A 19409-nucleotide genomic window follows, 5' to 3' on the forward strand; every position below is an offset into this window, starting at 1 on the left:
TTTCCCCTCTAGCCCCATAAACAAAGACTTAAAAATTTATTATTTATGGACATCTTTATTTATGCTCCTCTATGCTTCAAATATCACTTTGGTGCTGAGCTATCTCAGTGTCTAGCTCTGACTTCATTCCTGAGCTCCTGACCCTGATTCTAATTGCCTGTCATGCACTTCCATCTGGATGTACCATTAACACTTTAATGCAGTGTACTCCAAACCTATTTTACTTAAATGATCTCTCCCTCCTATTGCTACTACTATTATTATCCACCTGGCTCAGGTGTGAAAAGTTGAGCCTCTTCCTTGTATGGAGCAAGATAGTTAGAAAGGTGGATCCATCAGCCATCAGGTCACTTGGAGGTCTGTCACTTGGAGGTCTGTCTATCTGTCTATCCACTCTATCCCCATGCACCCTTCTTCCTTTCTTTCTTGGATACGTTTATTCACACCATCAGAACTTTTTACTGTGATAAAACTAGAATAGCTTCCAACTGCTGTCTCTATGTTCTATTTCTTCTAGTTCAAATAATCTTAAAAACTACTGCTAAATTAATCTTTGCAAAGGGATACTTTGATTGGGCCACTTTATTGTTAAAAAATCTACACAACTCTCTTACCTACCGAGGTATAAAAATTCCTCAATCTGTCATTTAAGGCCTTCTACCCTGTCACTAACTTGCATTTACAGGTACACCTACTGCTCTCCTATATAGACCCTATACCTCTTTGCCTTAGTGGGCTTTTCATTGATTCCTAAAGATGCTCCACTAACAGAGCTTTATGCATCCTCCCAATCCTTCTCAATGCCTTTTCCTCTGAAAGGTTCACATTTCCATTTATATGCTACCTGAATCCCTGGAGGTGTGGTGCACATACTCCCTCTGTATGAAATATATTCTAGTCCTTCTAAATTGATGTCATAATACACGTTTTAAATGCTTGGTACTTTGAGTGTGCCTTTCTTAGGGAATCTACTGTACTTTACCTGGGATTGTAGTTATCTGCCTACTTGTGTTCATGTTCTAATGAATCAGAAAGCTCATGGAGTACTAACTTCTGTAACACCTGGTTTTGTATATCCCTGGTATGCAATAAGATCTCTTGAATACTGACAGATGGGTAGCATTCAGAAAGGAGCTAGGTATTTATATACTTAAAGACGTGAATAAAAGTGGCCAGGACAGAGAAAAAGATAACTTACTTCAAATATGGTAAGAAGACCAGTGTGGTTAGAGCAAATTATTCTGAGTAAAATATCAGGAGATCAATGTTAAAAAAATAAATTGAAGTCAAATTGTAAAAGGCTAATTTGGACTCACACCAGTTACTTAAGAATGCAACAATCTATCATTTAAACTCTGTGACAGGTTCCTCTTTGAAATTTGCCAAAACTGGGTTCCTCACAAATATATTTAGTGAGGAATAGATGGGATTTGGTTGTTGTTCTAATGTGGACTATTATTTTAGGCTCTATCACATACAGGAACAAAATGTAGTTATCTATCCTTTCTTTGACCTTGGATTCTGTGACCAGGAACTAATGATTAACTAAGATGCTTAAGCTCAGTTACTGATGCTTTTAAACAAACTGTACTTTGGCAGTATGTCAGAGTCAAGCACAATTAGAATAGTCTTTTGAAAGGTAATATAATTTTAAAAAGATGTGTATTTTTTTTTAAATCAAAGTGAAACATAACATATGTTTAAAAAAATCAAATAATGCTAAAAGACTTGTACTGAAAAACCATAGGCCAACACCTTTTTCCAGTCCTCTTTCACAGAGAATTCCACCTTCAACTTTTCTGTTACTTATTTCAACACCTCTTGATGACAAGCTTATACTGCTGTGGATTGGCTTACCAATTTTAGATATATTCTATTCATTTTCTATTATGATAGATATAGATTTAACTCTTTTAGACCCTACTTCTCCCTCTCATCCTCTCCCAAATTATTACCATTTTAATTAAATAATTGATAAGTGATGATATAATTATTATTATGGAAATTTTATTCACTGTGAAGTTAAGTATGATTTTATTCCATTTTTAGATTAAATGTTGCATTTTGCAAAATAAAAGCAATATCTTTTCCATTTGTGTGAACTTCTGTATACCTATTTTTAATCGATATCACAACTTTGCATGTCATATAACCCATGGAAACTTTCTTTTTTTTTTTTTTGAGTACTTTATTCTGGAGTTTTGTATCTTCCTGTTTCTCTCTGAACTCACTATTCTATCCAATAGTGAATGTTAAATTGATGGGGTAATTAAATATAAGAACAATTTTCAGGATTAATAAATAGAAAGCAAAGTAGCTGATGAGGTTCATATGATTAAGTAAAGGAAAATGAATACTCATAATGAAAAATAACTCAAATGATGATCAGAATATGAGCTCAGAGCATTGTGTTATACTATGAGTTTATTACAGTCCAGGTTTGTGCTACATTTTTTCCTATTTCAATTTTCTGACACAGAGTAGAACTTAAGATTCATCATGTAATAGATGAATATGACCAGGAGATCTGGGAGAACAAAAGGAACTCTAATTTTGATAACCTTATCTTAGGACTTGACTCATGGAAGGCACATCTCCTTACTATCAGCACTGGTTGGGCCACCTGTAAAGAAGGTGCTGAGTTCTGAGCCATGATTCTCTTTCCCTCCAGCTTGGACCTCAGAATAAACAGTAGGCAACCAGTTGTAAAAGGTGGAAAACGGAGACATGGGGGCGAGGGGTCCTAGCAGCCTGTCCCAAACTACACAACTTATCTAGGCTCTGGGGGAAAAGAAAGGTTATCTAAGAATATTGTTCAAGTTCAATTTTAGAATAATGCTGGGCATGGCTGGGCAGTAGCCTGCAGGCATAGGCATATGATGTTATCCAGTCAGGTAAACTTCCTTGATCTCCAAGATACCTTGGAGAGGGGTGAAAGAACTGGATAGAACAGCTTGCCTATCGTCACTGCAGCAACCACCCATCCTTGGAAGCAGAGAGTGAATGGGATGACCTCTGGCAAGTAGAGCGAAATGAGGAGAAAAAGGAGAGGAGAGGAGTACTGAATTAAGGTTTTCAGCTGCCTGAGGTGGCCAATGATTCTATAGTAGTACTGATGAGAATTTGAGAAAGAAAGTTCTCATCATCAGAGTGTTTGAATCCGCTTCTGGCCTTCACTGTGTGGGTTCACCTTCAGGCTTCCCCTGTGCCAGGAGGGGAGCTCTCTTCCATTAGGTAGAGAAGAGCAGTGGGACTGGCTAGTTCTTCTACTAAAGGAAGTACACTTCCTCCTCCATAGGCAAGGGCACTGCATCCCTGGATATAGAGGGTGAAAACTAAGAAAGAGAGAAAGGAGAAGTAGATAGCTTTTGCTGCTCACCATATTCCCCTCTGATATGATTTTGTGTGACTATTGATAATGAGCCATGGGGCAGGGAGTGGGGAATAATGTTCAAGTATAAGTGCTTATGTTCTCACATGTTAACTGAGTGCCTGTGACCTCAGTCTGATGTGCCTGCTCATGTGTCTGTTTTTGGTGTTTCTAAAATAGTCAGTTTCTTTCTGTACATGGATCTGTGGGTTCCAATACATGGGTGCTGACCATCTGCATCTCCGGAACTGTATGTATTTTGCTTTGCCGCATTTCCATATGCTGTCCCTTGTAGTACAAGCCCAGAATAAACATCCTGCTGCTGGCTGATGCCAAAAAAATCCTTGGGCTAGATCATTTAGGACATTGGGTTAGTCCCAATATTGTTTTTGGATTATCTTTGAGACATAAATCTTTGAGACAGAAAATTAACCTTGTGACTGCTAGCCATGAAATAGCTATAAAAAAAGAAGGAATGGTTTCTCCAAACTCCTGAGTGAGCACCCCACGAAAAACACTTGGAGGATGATGATCCAGATGAAAGATGACTACCTGTCTCTCTAATATCATGATTTTGTTAGGGGATTGTACAGCGTAAGGTAAGAACATGCTCCTCACTGAGCATTGAGGGGAATAGCTCTGAATCAAAGAGGGAGAAATGTGAATGGAGGTGAGACGGTAGGGATGAAGGATGTATCTGTCAAGGTCAGCTGCACTGGGATCACTGCATAAGCCATACATCTAATGTCACCACCAGTTAATACAATTCAAAAATTCCATGAGGGTTTAGCTTATCATTCACGGTCCTACTTTCTCCATGAGCTCATTCTATAATCTGGAATGTCTGGGTTTCTGCAGGGAGGGGTGTAGGTATGAGGGAATAAGCTACTTTCTTCCTTGGAGGCAATACTGTCAGTTGGGCCAATGAGATATTCTCTCTCAGGAACCAGAAGGGAGACACAAAGGCAATGGTTCAGAGTAAGTTGGGGCATGGTGGTCATTATGAGTCTATGGTAAGTAGATAAACTTACAGACTTATCAGGTAGGAGAGACTCAGAGCAAATTGGTCAGGAGAGGGAAAAAGATGAAAGAACAATTGGAGAAGCAGGAATCTCATGGGGGACAGGGGCAGAGGAGGATGGTCAGTTCTCAGAGATGCTATGATTTTTCACCTTGCTGAGTCTCTCCCTACATTGCATTGCTGAAGAATCCTAATTATGCCATCACCTACACAGCAGGTTTCAGGATCTGAAGGAGAGGCCAACACACAAATGAAAATGCTATATAAGAAACATGAATTTAGAAGGCATTGGGGGCCAGGTGGAGCCTCTTTCTTGAAGAGACACACTGAGACCTGGGCTTATCCACTTTTTATTCAGTTTTAGATACACACCTTGCCCTAGTAAAGCATGGCAAATGGGTAGCAGACAGACCATCTCTAAAGTCAGTAAAGATCAGTAAACATCAATAAGACCCAGCAAACATTTACTTGGAGGCTATCAGGTTAGGAAATTGCTTTGAGCTACCACTATCTCAACACGAACAATCAGTGCTAATGCTCAAGGTACATCTGCCTTCCACATTCTTTGGTGCACTCTCATGATAGTATTGGCAAGCAGTGGCTTCCCACATACTGGTAACTAGAACTCTGATTTAGAACCGAACTATAAGCGAGAAAGATGCTGTTTCCTCTCCTATCTTCAAGCCTGGCATATACCTGTCTCCCTGTCTAGAATGCCTTTCCCCTTCCTCTCTGTCACACAAACATGTAGTCCCGTTTTAAGAACAGTTTGAATGTCACTCCCATTTGGTCCCCCACAACAAGCTACAGCCCACTCTTGGCTGACTCTTTACTGACACAGGATTTACTCTGATTTTATCTCTGTTTATTCCTTTACATGTTAAATTATAATGTTCTCTTTGTCTCCTCTACTCAGTTTTGAACCCCTTTAGGATAGAGGTTATGTCTGATTTATGTTTTTGACCTTATCTTAAAGATCAATTGGGCCTGAGTTTGCTGAACTTTCTGTTTTCTCATACGCTCAGAAGAGGGTTGACAAATAAAAATCTTTCCAGAATTGGATCTTAAGCTTGCCCCAGGTAATAAGTAATTTCAGCAGGTAATTCATTTTAAATATCTACTAAAAGCCCTTAGTAGAAACTTTTCCTCTTCTGTCTTCAAGCATAATGCTCTCGTAGAAAATGTAAAAGGGATCTAAGACAAAAAAATATTTATTAGTTTATTAAATGAAACCTGTTTTATTATTTAATGTTGATATGCTTACACAAACAATTGAAACAAACAAAAAAATAAAACAAACCAGTTTTATTTAATCCTGAAACACGAGATTTTTGGAATGAAAATGTAATTGCTACTATAGTGACACAGTTGTTCTTATGCACAATGATGTGAATTGCATCAGTGGTTGTGTAAATACTTGCCACTTGGTATCAAAATGGAACTGTATTTTGTATACCTGCCTGCACCAATTGTGTGATACCTTTGACTCTAACTTGAACTCCATGGACAGCATATACACTTCTTATTATAGTAGGAGTTTTTTTTTTTTTTTTTTTTTTTTTTTTTTTTTTGTGGCTGCAATCCTTGATTTATGACTGGATGCCTTCCAGAGGGGGTAGTGGGTCCTGTGCTATAATCCATTATTGTCCAATCAGAAAGCTAGTAATGAGTCAAACTGAACCCACTGAATTGAAAGTAGTTTTAAATGTAAAACCTTTCCTCTTATTTATAAAATATATCCTTTGTCCTCATTTCTATTCCCATTCTCCCCATTTTTCCTACCAGTAAGCAATCATTCTGATCTGCAGTGTCTATTTTCTGTATGTTTTTTGTAAAACACACAGTGATGTTTTGTGTGCAGGTGCTTTTGTTTCATTTATTCTTTTAAATTTTTGAGAGAATAGTAGATTTACATGACTTTGTAGAAAACAGTACAGAAAGATATCATGTATCTTTAACCTAGTTTCCCCCAATGGTAACAGCTTGAAAAGATAGTACAATATCACATTTTGATAGTGTCATATACATAGGAACATATAACATGGCCCTGTAAATAAATAAAAATAACTTTATTTGGGGACAGCATCAGAAAAGATGAGAAAGTTGATGGGAAATGTAGTCTATAATCTGTGGTACCCATGGCAGAGTTTCAACTTCACTTCTTTATTGTAACACCTTCCAAATTGCTTTCCTAGTCCAAGCTTACATGGTTCTTGCTCTGACTAAAGAAAATGGCAAGGAAGTATGATATAAATTTTAAATGAGTGAGAAATAACAAATTTCATGAGAAGAAAACATTGTGTGTGTGTGTTTAAATTTATACTACACCTCCCTAGAGAAGAATGGGGTGAAGTTTCCCAATATGTCTTAGGGCTACCTAAACCTACAACTGAACTAAAAACATAGTCTTTTATATTTTAATACTTATAATTAAACAAAACTGAAGAACAATAAATTTAGCTTAGAAAAAAAGTGTTCCATGTTGGAAGTTGATGCTTTGGAAAAAGTTAGTCAAGAAGTAGAGAATGAAGACAGAGATGGGAAATTCCTTGGTCCTCTATGAGGATCTTCTGCACATAGCCAAGGGGCTGATTCCTCTGATTTTTTGGTCATCTCCCATTTGATTAAAAACCCATGAAGTTTCAAAATGATCTACCTTTTACATTTTCTATGAGAGCATTATGCTTGAAGACAGAAGACAAAAATCTACCATTTTTTGGGGGGTAGATGGCCACCAGGTTATTGTTAGTTCTATTATCTGGTATTGAGAAAAAGCATAAATTATTACTAAAAGTAATTATTTTATTTTTTCCTTGTTATACACATTAACTACCACTGCTCTTATACACAGTGGTCTTGGTATGGATGGTTTCAGGACAATAGAAAGGAAGTAGAGATGAGTGCTACCTGAGCTTGGAAGTCTGGGGCAAAAGAAGACCTAAATGTGAGTGTGACAAAGAATGCCTGAGAACTCTAGGGGTGAAAGGGAAGGTAGGGTTGTGTGAGGGGAAAGTAGGTACCTGGAAAGATGTTTATCAGCTAATTCTCAACTTGAGCTTCTATATGAGGAGAGATGAATGTGTTAGGGAGGGGTGGAGATCACCAGGCCCTTTATACTTATAAGATATTTGTGATTTTTGTTCACAATTGCAGTCTTCTTATCCTATAACTTGGATTTTAATTGTCTGGACCCCAATTTCCTGAACCAAAGCTGCTATTACCTTAAATTCTTGAACTTTCCATTAATTTACAAGTGTATGTCCTAAATAATATAAACTCATTTGCCAGGAAGCTACAATCAGACAAACATAATTTTGCTGTAATAAGCGTTTAGCACCCTTTTGGGAAAGCCTAGCTCCTCCACAGCAATCTCACTGACAGGGTGTGTAATTATGGTGATAATAATGCTTCATTACTCTAGAAAGGGACTTGTAAGTAAGAGCTGAGTGAGGAGCCGCAGAGGCTGCCTCTTCAGGAGGTTCTGGGGGGTTCTTGGGTTGAAGAAAATTCTTAGTGAGCATTTGCTTCTCATTACAGAGTAATTTAATTTTATGAATATCTAAGAGCAGCAGTATATTAGCTCCTTTATTACTTCTCATGGATTTATATTTTCCTGCTAATTTCACTGTCTTCCTTCCTCCCAACCTCTACTAGTATAAGATGTGAAAGTGGGTCTGGCTCTTGTATAATCGAAGTCCCCAAGTCCTAAATGGAAGATCAAAATGAAATGGCATTAGTAATTGGAATATTTATGATAGTGGAAAGAGAGTGGCACATTTTTATACATGTTGGATGTAAGATGATGTAGTATTTCTAGGGGAGGAAATGACTAAGTAGTTCCAAGGAGCAAGAACCTAGCATGATGAAGGGGTAAACTGATTGCTTGATTAGAAACAGACATTCTGTTGGTATGCTGAATGGGAGCATAGATAAGGGATGTACTTTGATCAGGGGTGAGCAGGAAGCAGTTGTAATGGAGCTTTTGCCAGTGTCAGGTTTGTGAGTTTGATTTGAGGATTAAAAAGGAACACAAGTTAGGTTTGAGCTGCTGCTGCTGTGTACCTTTGTTACCTGGAGGACTGTGGAGGAAGGACATCTGATGTATGGTCCAACCTTGGGTTCAAACCAATCATTGTGGGTAAAAGATTCAGGGCCCCAGTCATGCTTATCTCACAGAAACATGACTCATATTTCCCTTGAATTCTGCCTTCAGATTTTTTTCTTCCACAGTCTCTACCCTCAGGCTATTTCTAGCTGGTAGGTCATTCATTCCAGAATAAAATAAAAATGTTGTTTAATTTTGTTCTTCTATATTTGAACATGCAATCAACCAGCTTAAGCTCAGTGAGCTTTGGATTAAGACTAAAGGTGCCCCACCCTTACTATTACTAATGATTACATTTATGAGACATACTTTTTTTTTTTTTTTTAAATCATAGGCATCATTACTTTTCAGTTTTCTATTTTCACTTTGTAATATTTTTCATGAAAACAACTGTATGGACAAAAAGTGAACTGTCGAAGGGCAAGGAATCCAAATGTGATACTTAAATGTTCATATATCAGAAGCCAAATGAACTTGACAATGTGAAAGGTGAGAGCACGTGCAAGGACATGTGCTATGAGTCTAGGGTACCCACATCAAACATCACCTATTCTCTGTTCTTTGGTGTTCAAACCCAGGTACCACTAAGCAGATGTGGGCCCTACAGTAAGGCTTCTTCTGTTTCATGGGGGAGAGGGGAAGAAATGAAAATACCAGTAATAGCCTCTTTATAGTTTTTTTTGAAAGGATCAAGCGAGACAGTGTCTGTGGGAATCACATGATGAAAGTGTCATTACTATGAAAAAGAGCAAGTGACAGTGGAGGAAGAAGACTATATAATTCCATGAGTTTTTAGGCATTGGAGAAGTACATTTTTGGGTTGGTGGAGAAGTCAGGGAATCTGGTCTTCTCCATAAGAATATAATTCATAAAATCACAAATAATGTGAATGTGTTTGTATAATTACCACTTTATAATTGTAAACAGGTACTCAGTTCCTTGTTTTGGTGTCAGTTAGTATTTTTCTCTGGTTACCGTGGCCATGATTCCTTTATCAGTGGCTTTCTCTCCCCTCACTAGCAACACAGGAATGTACATTTAGGATTCAAGTTTCTAAAAAGAGTCCCCGAGAGAAGATTCTCTGAAGATCATGCTTAGGCAGGAGAGTGAACCCCACACAATATCTTGACACTCAGGTCCTGGTCCTTTCTTTTTATCTAAAAGAGATGCTTTTACTATTTCAGCATTTCTCATTCCTAGTTTATAAGAAAACAAGTCTGTTGGACCCAGTTTTGCCCTCCTGGGTAACCAGAGGTCAGAAGAATTCTTAGTTCCTATCTTTGTTCCTGAATTGTCCGTGTCTAAAGAAACTGATGCCCAACTCCTTGCCCCCACTCTCTTTCCTGCTCATCTCAGAGTCCAGAGCCCAGCGCTGTCAGGGCTGCACTGAGCTCCATGCCCTCAGGAGACAGAAGGGAGTGAGAGAGAGCAGTCACAATTCCTCAGGAGCCCCCTGGGGACACACAGTCACCTGTCTGTCCCCTGGAGCTCACATTTCCCAAACTGGAGATAGACCTGGGATGTGCCCAAGTCCTCAGTGGAGGCAGCTGCCCCTTGGAAACCACTATCATGATCCTGTTCAACGTTATTGGAGACACAGACAGTACAGAGGAGAGCTGGAGGCTTTACCTCTCCCGTGCACCTTGGTCTCAGGTCTCCATCAGGAGTGCTTTAGAGCAGGAGGGAGGTGGAGTGTCTCCATCCCTGTGCTGTGCTGTCTTTGGTTACTGCAGACTGCCCCAGAGGTCCCAGATTTGGGAACTGTTCCTGCAGGGAGTTTGAAAGTGACCTTCTTGCTCCATTCAATGCATTGCACTTGTCCTGTTGTCCACTGTGTGCCGGCCACCACCACCACCAAGCCCTGCATCTGGACCTGGGCAGAAGAATGGGACCTGGCACTAGTGAGTCCCCTTGGTCTCTGCCATGCCCCTTTCATTGTCTTCATAGCACTTGTCACACTGCCATTTTAAATTTATTTTCTCTCTGTTTTTCCAGCGTGGCTGTATGGCCTGGGACTAGTTTGTTCACCACTTTGTTCCTTGAGAGTATCCGGCACAGTCAATCATATTTTTCTTAAAAAAAAAATATTTTATTGATTTTGTACAGAGAGGAAGGGAGAGAGATAAAGAGCTAGAAACATCGATGAGAGAGAGTCATCGATCAGTTGCCTCTTGCATACTGGGGATATGCTCGCAACCAAGGTACATGCCCTTGACTGGAATTGAACCCGGGTCCCTTCAGTCCCCAAGCCTATGCTCTATCCATTGAGCCAAACCGGTCTCGGCTCAATCATATTTTTCTGAATGAATGAATGAATGAATGAACGAATGAATGAATTATTCAGTTGCCTGTGTTCCCTTGCTTACTGTGCTAATAATCACTATTTTGAGTGTAACAATAGATTTCATCATAACAGGACTCTACTCCCTGAATTGGTCTCATCTTGCCTTCCCTTTGTGGATAAGCTAGGGGTTTTCTGCTCCTTCCTCAGTAGGCCTGAGCTCAGGGAACACTAGGTCCTTGTTTTTTCCTGATGTGTTTCTGACCTCTCCTTGAGCCTTCATAGACCCTTGGCCACGTAGCTGAGGTCCTTAGTATCATTCTTTGTCTCTTATTTTGCTGCTAGCTAGTTTGCTCACCCTAATGTGCTGTTTACCTATGTCTTTTGCCTTTCACCTGCTCCCTGCAAAGGCCTGTGAACTGTAAGGGGATATTCAGGTGTTTTTTTCTACCCAGCCCTTTGTCCCATTTCCTGCCTCATCCCTTTCCTTCACTTGAGAAGCCCGGCATGTCCCAGGACACCGATGATTAAAATCACTACTACAAGCAACTGTGATGGGACTGCTACTTTCTCTGCATTCTCAATTATTAAAAAAAGATGTAATTTTTCTAGGGTGGAAAATATGTTTCAAAAGTAAAAAAGCATAGGAAAAATTCAGCCAGGAGACTTGAAAGGGTTGATATGGAAAGAAAGAGATGCAGGGAGCTTTTAACTGGGTTCTAAGTCTCTCAAGGATTATTAACACATAGGAAAAGATTGTTACATCTGCTACTTGACATTTTAACAGAGATCTGACCTGGGAAATGTGTAGCATGAAGGATTTGGATAGAGATAAGTGGGATCTCTTACCAGTTAGGACCTTTACCAGGAGTAAAGGAGGGAAGCTGAGGACATACAGAGGAACCTAGACTGTCAGGTGCACATAATGTGTGACCCAGTCCAAAGCATGCACTAAATGGCCAGCAAGAGCCCTGGCCAGTCTGCCTTGTGATAGATAAGGTTGCACTGGGCCTGATTCATGGGACACGGCATCGTCTGTGTTGGAGAAGTTTAGTTTGCTTCACATTCTATAACAGAGGCTACCACAGAGGCTGCACTGAGGAAATCTCATCTGTAGAAGGTCCTGATACAGAAGAAAGTTATTTTCTGCATTGAAGTTAAATTTATTGATGTTAATTTTTCATGTATTCACCAATCAGTTTTGTAAAATAAAATCTTCAGGTGTAAATTTATTCAACAAGTAAAGCAGGTGCTAAAACCTGCTTCAGGTAGTCTGTTCTGAGCTGTGGGCTTCAGATCACTGAGTTGGAGTCTGTCCTGGGAGCAGTGGCTCAGGGTCTTGAAGTAACATGAAGGGATTGGCATGCTTTATGGATAAAGAGGGAACATGATAGGGGAGGCAAGATCTTCATCAGAAAGAGAAAATTCTGAGGGTGAAAAGTGCAGCAGACTGGAGAGGTTGGCAGGAGGAAGCTAAGTAGGGCTGGGTTGAGGGTGTGAGAGTGGGGGTCGGCTTGGAAAGGATGGTAGCTAGTCTAGCATGGGGTTGAGCGAAGCCTGCTGCACTGAACAGAGCTTTCCTGGCTTCAAAGTCATCCCTGAATTAGCACTTTCATGTCTGATTCCAGGACTCCAAATGATGTAGATCACAGAACCTCTAGATGTGATGTCGTGGAAACCTGTAGGGTAAGAAAGATGCTCTCTGGGTGGCAGGGATGCTGAATAAAACAAAAGAGGCCCATGGGTTGAATTCCTCATTCTTGCTCAAGGATTTATAATATCCATAGAATATGATACATGTTAGTATGAGGCTGAGATCACAGGCAGGGAGTGGAGAAGCAGCAGCCTTCCAGCCCTGGTATCTTAGATTCCTTGGGAGAGATGGGGTACTGGGGGCTGGGCTTCTAACTGGTCCTGCAGGAACATTTGGGGCCCAGGTAAGATTCTTTCTGCCAGCAAAGGGACATGCTCCTTGCAGATGGGCAATACTGTGTTTCCCCGAAAATAAGACATCCTCCGAAAATAAGACCTCCTTACAAGTTTCCTTCTGAGTGAAATATAAGGCATCCCCCTGAAAATAAGGCCCCCCTAGGCTAAACATGAGAGATTTGGTCCACTGATTCTGAAAGAAATTGAGTCACAAGAAATTCACCAGGAAATTCAGGAATTGGATTGTTATGATGATGTTCCAGAAGATGATGACATGATTGTCATTGAATAAATGAGTAAATTCTTGATACTGTAGGATTCACAGTTTGTCTGGTTTGTGTTGACAACTACCGTACTACCGTACCGTATACAGGTAATAAATTTCCTTTATTTTCATTTAACAATAAATGTGTACCATATTCTTCTTCATGGAAAAATAAGACATCCCCTGAAAATAAGACCTAGCGCATCTTTGGGAGCAAAAATTAATATAAGACACTGTCGTATTTTTGGGGAAACAGGGTAGCTAATCATGGGAATTTCCTCCTTCCTACATTCCTTAACTTACCACTTACCAAATCCTTTCTTTATTTACAGTCCTGTGCGGTCCGCTTTGAATCCTGTGTCCAGAGATTGATATGGCACAGTGTTTGAAAACATGGAACATTTGGCATTTGATTGCTGTTAAAAAAAAAAAAAATAGGTGTTGTATTTAGAAAACCTGGGTTCAAACCCCAGCTGTCTAATTATTATTTATGGGATGCAGGGCTGAGACCTTTAAACATACCATGCCTGTGATATGTAGATGCCATATGTGATAGTTGGCATCTACATATCACAGCCTTGTTGAGGTGTAGGAATCAGTGCATGGTGATTCCTACACCTCAGTGAGTGAGGTTGACTTACTCACTGCCCCTTATCCACAGTTCTGTAATCAAAGCTCCTTTACAACTGAGTTTTCTTTTCTGATTTTGTGTCAGACTAACTAGGCAGCAAAATCTGATCTGACCTTATTTTATAGTCTTTATTTAATTTAGTATGAATATTCATGTATGTTGCTGCAGGAATAGTATTCTATTTGATTACAAGGTCCTGTCCTGACCCTTCTGGGATTAGAGTTTGAAACACCCCTAGTCTCATCTTACCTTTCTGAAAAGAAATTGTCAGGCCATGAGTGCCCCATTGTTTTCTGGGAAAACCCACGGTGAGCACATACAAATCATCATAAAAAACATGAGTTTCCGTTTGGCAAAACTTTTCTTTGCAGGACTAGAAATGAAAACCCAATAAATGTACTCATTGATTTATTTCACTAAAATTTATTAAGTCTTAACGCTGTAAGACACATTGCTCAGTATTGTGAGGGCTATAATGTTGAAAAGAGAGCCCTGCCACTGACAAACAAGGAAACTAGCATTTGGGAAAAAGCTGGCACAAGAATAATTTTAATACAAGGCAGACATGCTAACTTCCTCAATTTACATCTGAATAAAGGATGAAGCTTCATAAAATACACATTTGAGACAGTCCCAAAAGGGTGGGTAAGAATTCACTAGGCAGAAATGGCAGGACAGGGTATTCCAAGCATAGTGAACAGTTAGGAAAAAGGCATAAAAGCAGGGTGGAATTAACATTTGGAGAATAGTAAGTGGTCCAAGTTGGGGGTAGCACAGAGTATGTGGCAAGAAGGAAGTGAGGGAGAGGCTAGAGAGATAGGTGGGCAGAACTGAGGAAGTTGAGGTTATCAGGGGAACTTTGTGCTTGATTTAGCAAACATGGGAAGGAATAGATGTGGTTGTTCTTTAAAAAAATACTTTTTTGATCACTAAAATAATATATATTCATATAAAAAGAATTTGGCAAACAAACAAGAGAGATAACTGTAGCTATAGATGCACATTTATATACTTATAATCCACACTTGGAATAGTCATTGTTAATCTTTTTAAATGTATTCTTCTAGTCTTTTTCTGCATGAAAGAAAATGGCTAGCTAGTTTAATTAGTTGGTTTTAAGAGTAATGTATACATAAAATCACATTGCCTCAGTCTATTAAAAAAACAGCCTATGGTCATAATACTTTATAAAAATAATGTAAATATAACAGCAGGATAGCCAATAAGAATGCTGTTGCAATGATTAAAGGAAACAAATCTATGAACCTGGGCTATAGAAAAAGAAATGGGGACTGGATAAAAAATATTTCTAAGAATGGTAATTCAAGTAATTTAGAAGAGAGACGGAAAAATCAGAGTATCTTCCAGGTTTCAAACCTGGATGGCTTGGAGTTGGGGAAGTCACAAAAGTGATATTGACTTGGGATAGGGAGGATTATGGGTGTATTTTTACACATGTTGAGTATGTGTAGAGGTCACCAGGCAGTTAGAGACATGAGCTGAGAACAAGCATACAGATTTCAGATTAATTTACATTTTCAAGCTTGCTCTGGTTAAGGGAGATAGTGAGATTTTAAAAGAAAAGAATAGAGAGATAAAAGAAGAATGAGAAGAAAAATATGAGGACATCCATACTTAGAAAGACAAAGAACCAAACAGGGACAAGTCAGAATTGTTGGAGAACTTAGAGTGAACTGTCCTCATAGAAAGGGGTGGAAATAATATTAAAAAAAATGGATTATTCATAGCCTGAAATGTCACAGAGAAATAAAAGAGGATGACAATTGAGCACAGAAAAGAAGTAATGTATGAGGCACTTAGCACAGTTCTGGCACATGGAAAAAACTCAGTTAATAACAGGTATTATTATGATTAAAATATTATTAAATATGGAAGTTAGGAAGAGTTTACCAGAACCACCAACTGTCCTACATGGAGTTGGAATTTAAATGTGTTGCATGAAATAATGAATGATGGGATATAACAGAGGCAACTTTAGGAATGGTGATAATGTGAAGGTGCTAACTCCTAGATGTGCTTGTCAGAAACAGGTATAAAAAATTAGACACCATTATTGCCTTTGCTCTTTGGGGAACTTTCGCCCTTTGGGAATGTCTTCTGGACACCGAGATTAATCATGCTTATAGGCAAGCATTCTTGTGGAGCTGGGGCAGCTATCAGGGAGCAAGGTCAAGAGAGAGGCTGATGGCAATTTCTCACTAATATTTCCTGGCTTTTCACAGATGATATAGAGAACTGGTGTCAAGTGCAATGAGTAACTTCAGCGTCGTCAGTGAATTTGTACTCCTGGGATTTTCTCATCTCCACAAATTCCAGATCCTCTTGTTTGCTTTCATCCTATTGATATATGTGCTGACATTACTGGGGAACCTGACCATTATCACCCTCACATGCCTTGACTCCTGCCTCCACTCACCCATGTACTTCTTCCTCTGAAACTTCTCCTTCATGGAGGTGCTGGTCACTTCCACTGTGGTTCCTAGGATGCTGGCAGACTTGCTGTCCACTCATAAGACCATGTCCTTGGCTGAATGCCTGACCCAGTCTTTCTTTTACTTCTCCTTGGGCTCCACCAACTTCCTGATCCTCACAGTCATGGCCTTCAATCGTTACGTGGCCATCTGTCGCCCCCTGTGCTACCCAACCATCATGAACAGTTCAGTTTGTGTGAAGCTGGTGCTGGTCTGATGGGTGGTTGGGTTCCTCTCCATCGTCTCCCCCACCCTGCAGAAAACACAGCTCTGGTTCTGCGGCCCTAATGTCATCGACCACTACTTCTGTGACTCCGCCCCACTTCTCAAGCTGTCCTGCTCTGACACTCGCCACATTGAGTTCATGGATTTCTTTCGGTCATTGCTTTTTGTGCTGGCCACCATGCTGCTTATTATGATCTCCTATGTTCTCATTGTGGCCACAGTCCTGCACATCCCCTCGTCCTCTGGGCGCCGGAAGGCCTTCTCCACCTGTGCCTCCCACCTCACTGAGGTGGTTCTGGGCTACAGCAGTGCCATCTTTATCTATGTGAGGCCAGGCAAGGGTCACTCCACACACCTCAACAAGGTGGTGGCCCTAATGACTGCAGTGGTGACTCCTTTCCTCAATCCCTTCATCTTCACTTTCCAAAATGAGAAGGTCAAGGAGGTCATTGAAGATATGACCAAAAGGATCCTCTTCAGAGACCCAGCAACCCACAGATAAGAAGACCAAAAGGCACCTGTTAAGTCATAGGCATAAGGACCTTCCACTGTAAGTGGACATCTAAGTGCCTGGACTGGTGCTCTATGACCTCCTTTTTCTTACTTTCTCCTGCTCCCTCCCCTCCCGGAAGTCTCTGCTCACTCACTACAGAGAGCTAATGAACTCACATAATTTGAATGTCTCAAACAAGTGTCTGGGAGCCTGAGATGATTAAGGAATGGATCAATTTGAGGGAGCTATGGAGTGAAAACACTGCAATAATATCAACTAAAAGAGATAATCTAAATAAAGCTTAGTCCGGGGTTTGGTCATAGTAAGAGCCTAGTAAGTGTGGCTATTATTATAAAATATGCTACTAGAAATATCTCTTCCGCCCTGACTGGTTTGGCTCAGTGGATAGTGTCAGCCTGCCAAATGAAGGGTCCCATGTTCAATTCCGGTCAAGAGCATGTACCTTGGTTGTGGGCACTTCCCCCGGAGCGGGTGTGCAGGAGGCAGCTGATCGATGTTTCTCTCATTGATGTTTCTAACTCTCTATTCCTCTCCCTTCCTCTCTATAAAAAAACAATAAAATATATTAAAAAAAACAAAACAAAGAAGTTTCTCTTCCCCAGTCCAGCTCTATAGTTTATTCAAATCCCTTTACATTTATTTGTGTGCAACTTTTTTTTTCTTTCAGTTGTGTGTGTTTCTCAGGAACCGACTTCAGAGTCTAGAATGGGTTTCTGAAAGTGGGAGTTTCTCTAAGAAAAGTAGAGAAGGCTGGTCTCCCCCAAACAGAAGAAACTGTGTGCCTCCATTGGGATTGCCTTTTCTAGGATTGCACCTTTCCTAGGGTTGAAACATCACTCACTCCCAGGCTGCCTGCCCCCTTCCCCATCCAGGCCGCTAAAACTTCTTGCCTTTAAACAGAAGTGACTCACTGAGGGTCACTTTCTTTCCAAGGCCCCTTATTCAGAAAGTTAAAGTCCCAAGGCCTAGCCTTTATCCTTCTCATGTACTTGAGAGAGAAGGGAAGCTGGATCATTGCCCCAGACTGGCAGTGATCTAGTTTCTTCTCCCACAGGTCCTTTGGTCCATGTCCCAGGAAGGCCCTCTGAAGTTAGGTTTCCTGATAGCAGAATGGCCAGTAGATTACCAAGAGCCCTGGGTAGTAAAGCAGAGACCATAGAAGCCAGATTAGAAGGAGGAAATGAGTGTGATTGATGGTGTGTGTAATGGGGTGGAGGAAGGATGAGGGAAGATATTTCTTGAAAATCTGGGTGTGGTTGGGAAGTCATGGGAAGATGATGGGAGCAGGAACAAGTCTGGTGTATGATTTCTTATACCACATTGAACCTGGACTGGGCTGGTATTTGCAAAATAGGACAGAGTAGATACCAGCTTCTGAAGCTAGTTCTGTTCCCAGGATATTGAGAGGTGAGGTCTTAGTCTTAATATGCAGTGTAGTAACCACAGGTCACAGTAAGGGCCGACCACAGAGCACAGCTTTGAATAAAGGAGTGATAGGAAGGGAAGAATGGCCCAGGATATACAACCTAGAGGCCTGAGTCTCCTGTTATTACCAGATAGCTTAATCTCCAATTAAAATATATATATATATATATATATATATATATATATATATATATATATATATATATTTTAAACAAACACAAAAACACAAAAACCTACCACAGGACAAGTTCCTATTTGTGGGCCTCTCCAAAAGTGGGCAGATCCTACCCTGCCCCCCAACATATTTTATTGATTTTTTGTAGAGAGGAAGGGAGAGGGAGAAAGAGTTAGAAACATCGATGAGAAACATCAATCAGATGTCTCCTGCACACCCACTACTGGGGATGTGCCCACAACCAAGGTACATGCCATTGATCAGAATTGAACCTTGGACCCTTGAGTCCACAGGCCAATGCTCTATCCACTGAGCAAAACCATTTAGGGCTGGGCAGATACTGTTGATTCTGTAGTAAAGGCCAGCAGGGAAAACAGTTTTACATCCTGAGAACTTTTTCTCCTCCACCTCTCAAGGGGCTAATTACTTACCCTCCTTACAAACTTTGTGAAAAAACTGAAGAACTAAATGGAAAGCAATTATATGCAAACACTTTCTTTCCCTTCTCCCACTAAAATAATCAGCACACAGATCCACTCAGATTTTCCCCCTGAGAGACTCCCTCCTGCTACTCTCATCTCTGCACACATTCATGCCCCCACCCCCCTATTGTCCTCGACCTCTGGTTAGGCTCATATGTTTGCACATAAGTCCTTTGGTTGATCTCTCCCTTTCATCCCCACCCTCCCTTTGAGGTCCAGCAGTCTGACCCATGACTCCTTATCTCTGGGTCTGTTCTTGTTCATCAGTCTATGTTGTTCACCATTTCCCCTATATGAGTGAGATCATGTCCTACTGGAAATATACTTATAAGAATAAAAAATGAGACAAGCAATAATCGCTATGCTGAAAGGCATAAGATTGTTTTAGAGTAATAAATTTGACAGTAAAATAGTAGACAAGTTTTCAGGCTAATTTAAATTGGCTAATTGAAATAAGCGAATATCCTAGAAAAACTAATTGCACTGGACAAAAA

At 40.2% G+C, this 19409-nt stretch overlaps 1 protein-coding gene across 1 annotated transcript; it reads left to right on the forward strand.

Annotated features, from left to right (window-relative positions):
• Positions 1-15873: 15873 nt before the first annotated feature.
• Positions 15874-16821, forward strand: OR6V1 (olfactory receptor family 6 subfamily V member 1; the record flags this gene model as incomplete). The annotated part of the gene is given in 3 exon segments (XM_084896546.1): positions 15874-16056; positions 16060-16308; positions 16312-16821. Coding segments are annotated over 3 exon segments (942 nt in total).
• Positions 16822-19409: the final 2588 nt, after the last annotated feature.

Source organism: Pipistrellus hanaki (assembly GCF_964339955.1).
Source record: "Pipistrellus hanaki genome assembly, chromosome: 10".
Classification (NCBI taxonomy): domain Eukaryota; kingdom Metazoa; phylum Chordata; class Mammalia; order Chiroptera; family Vespertilionidae; genus Pipistrellus; species Pipistrellus hanaki.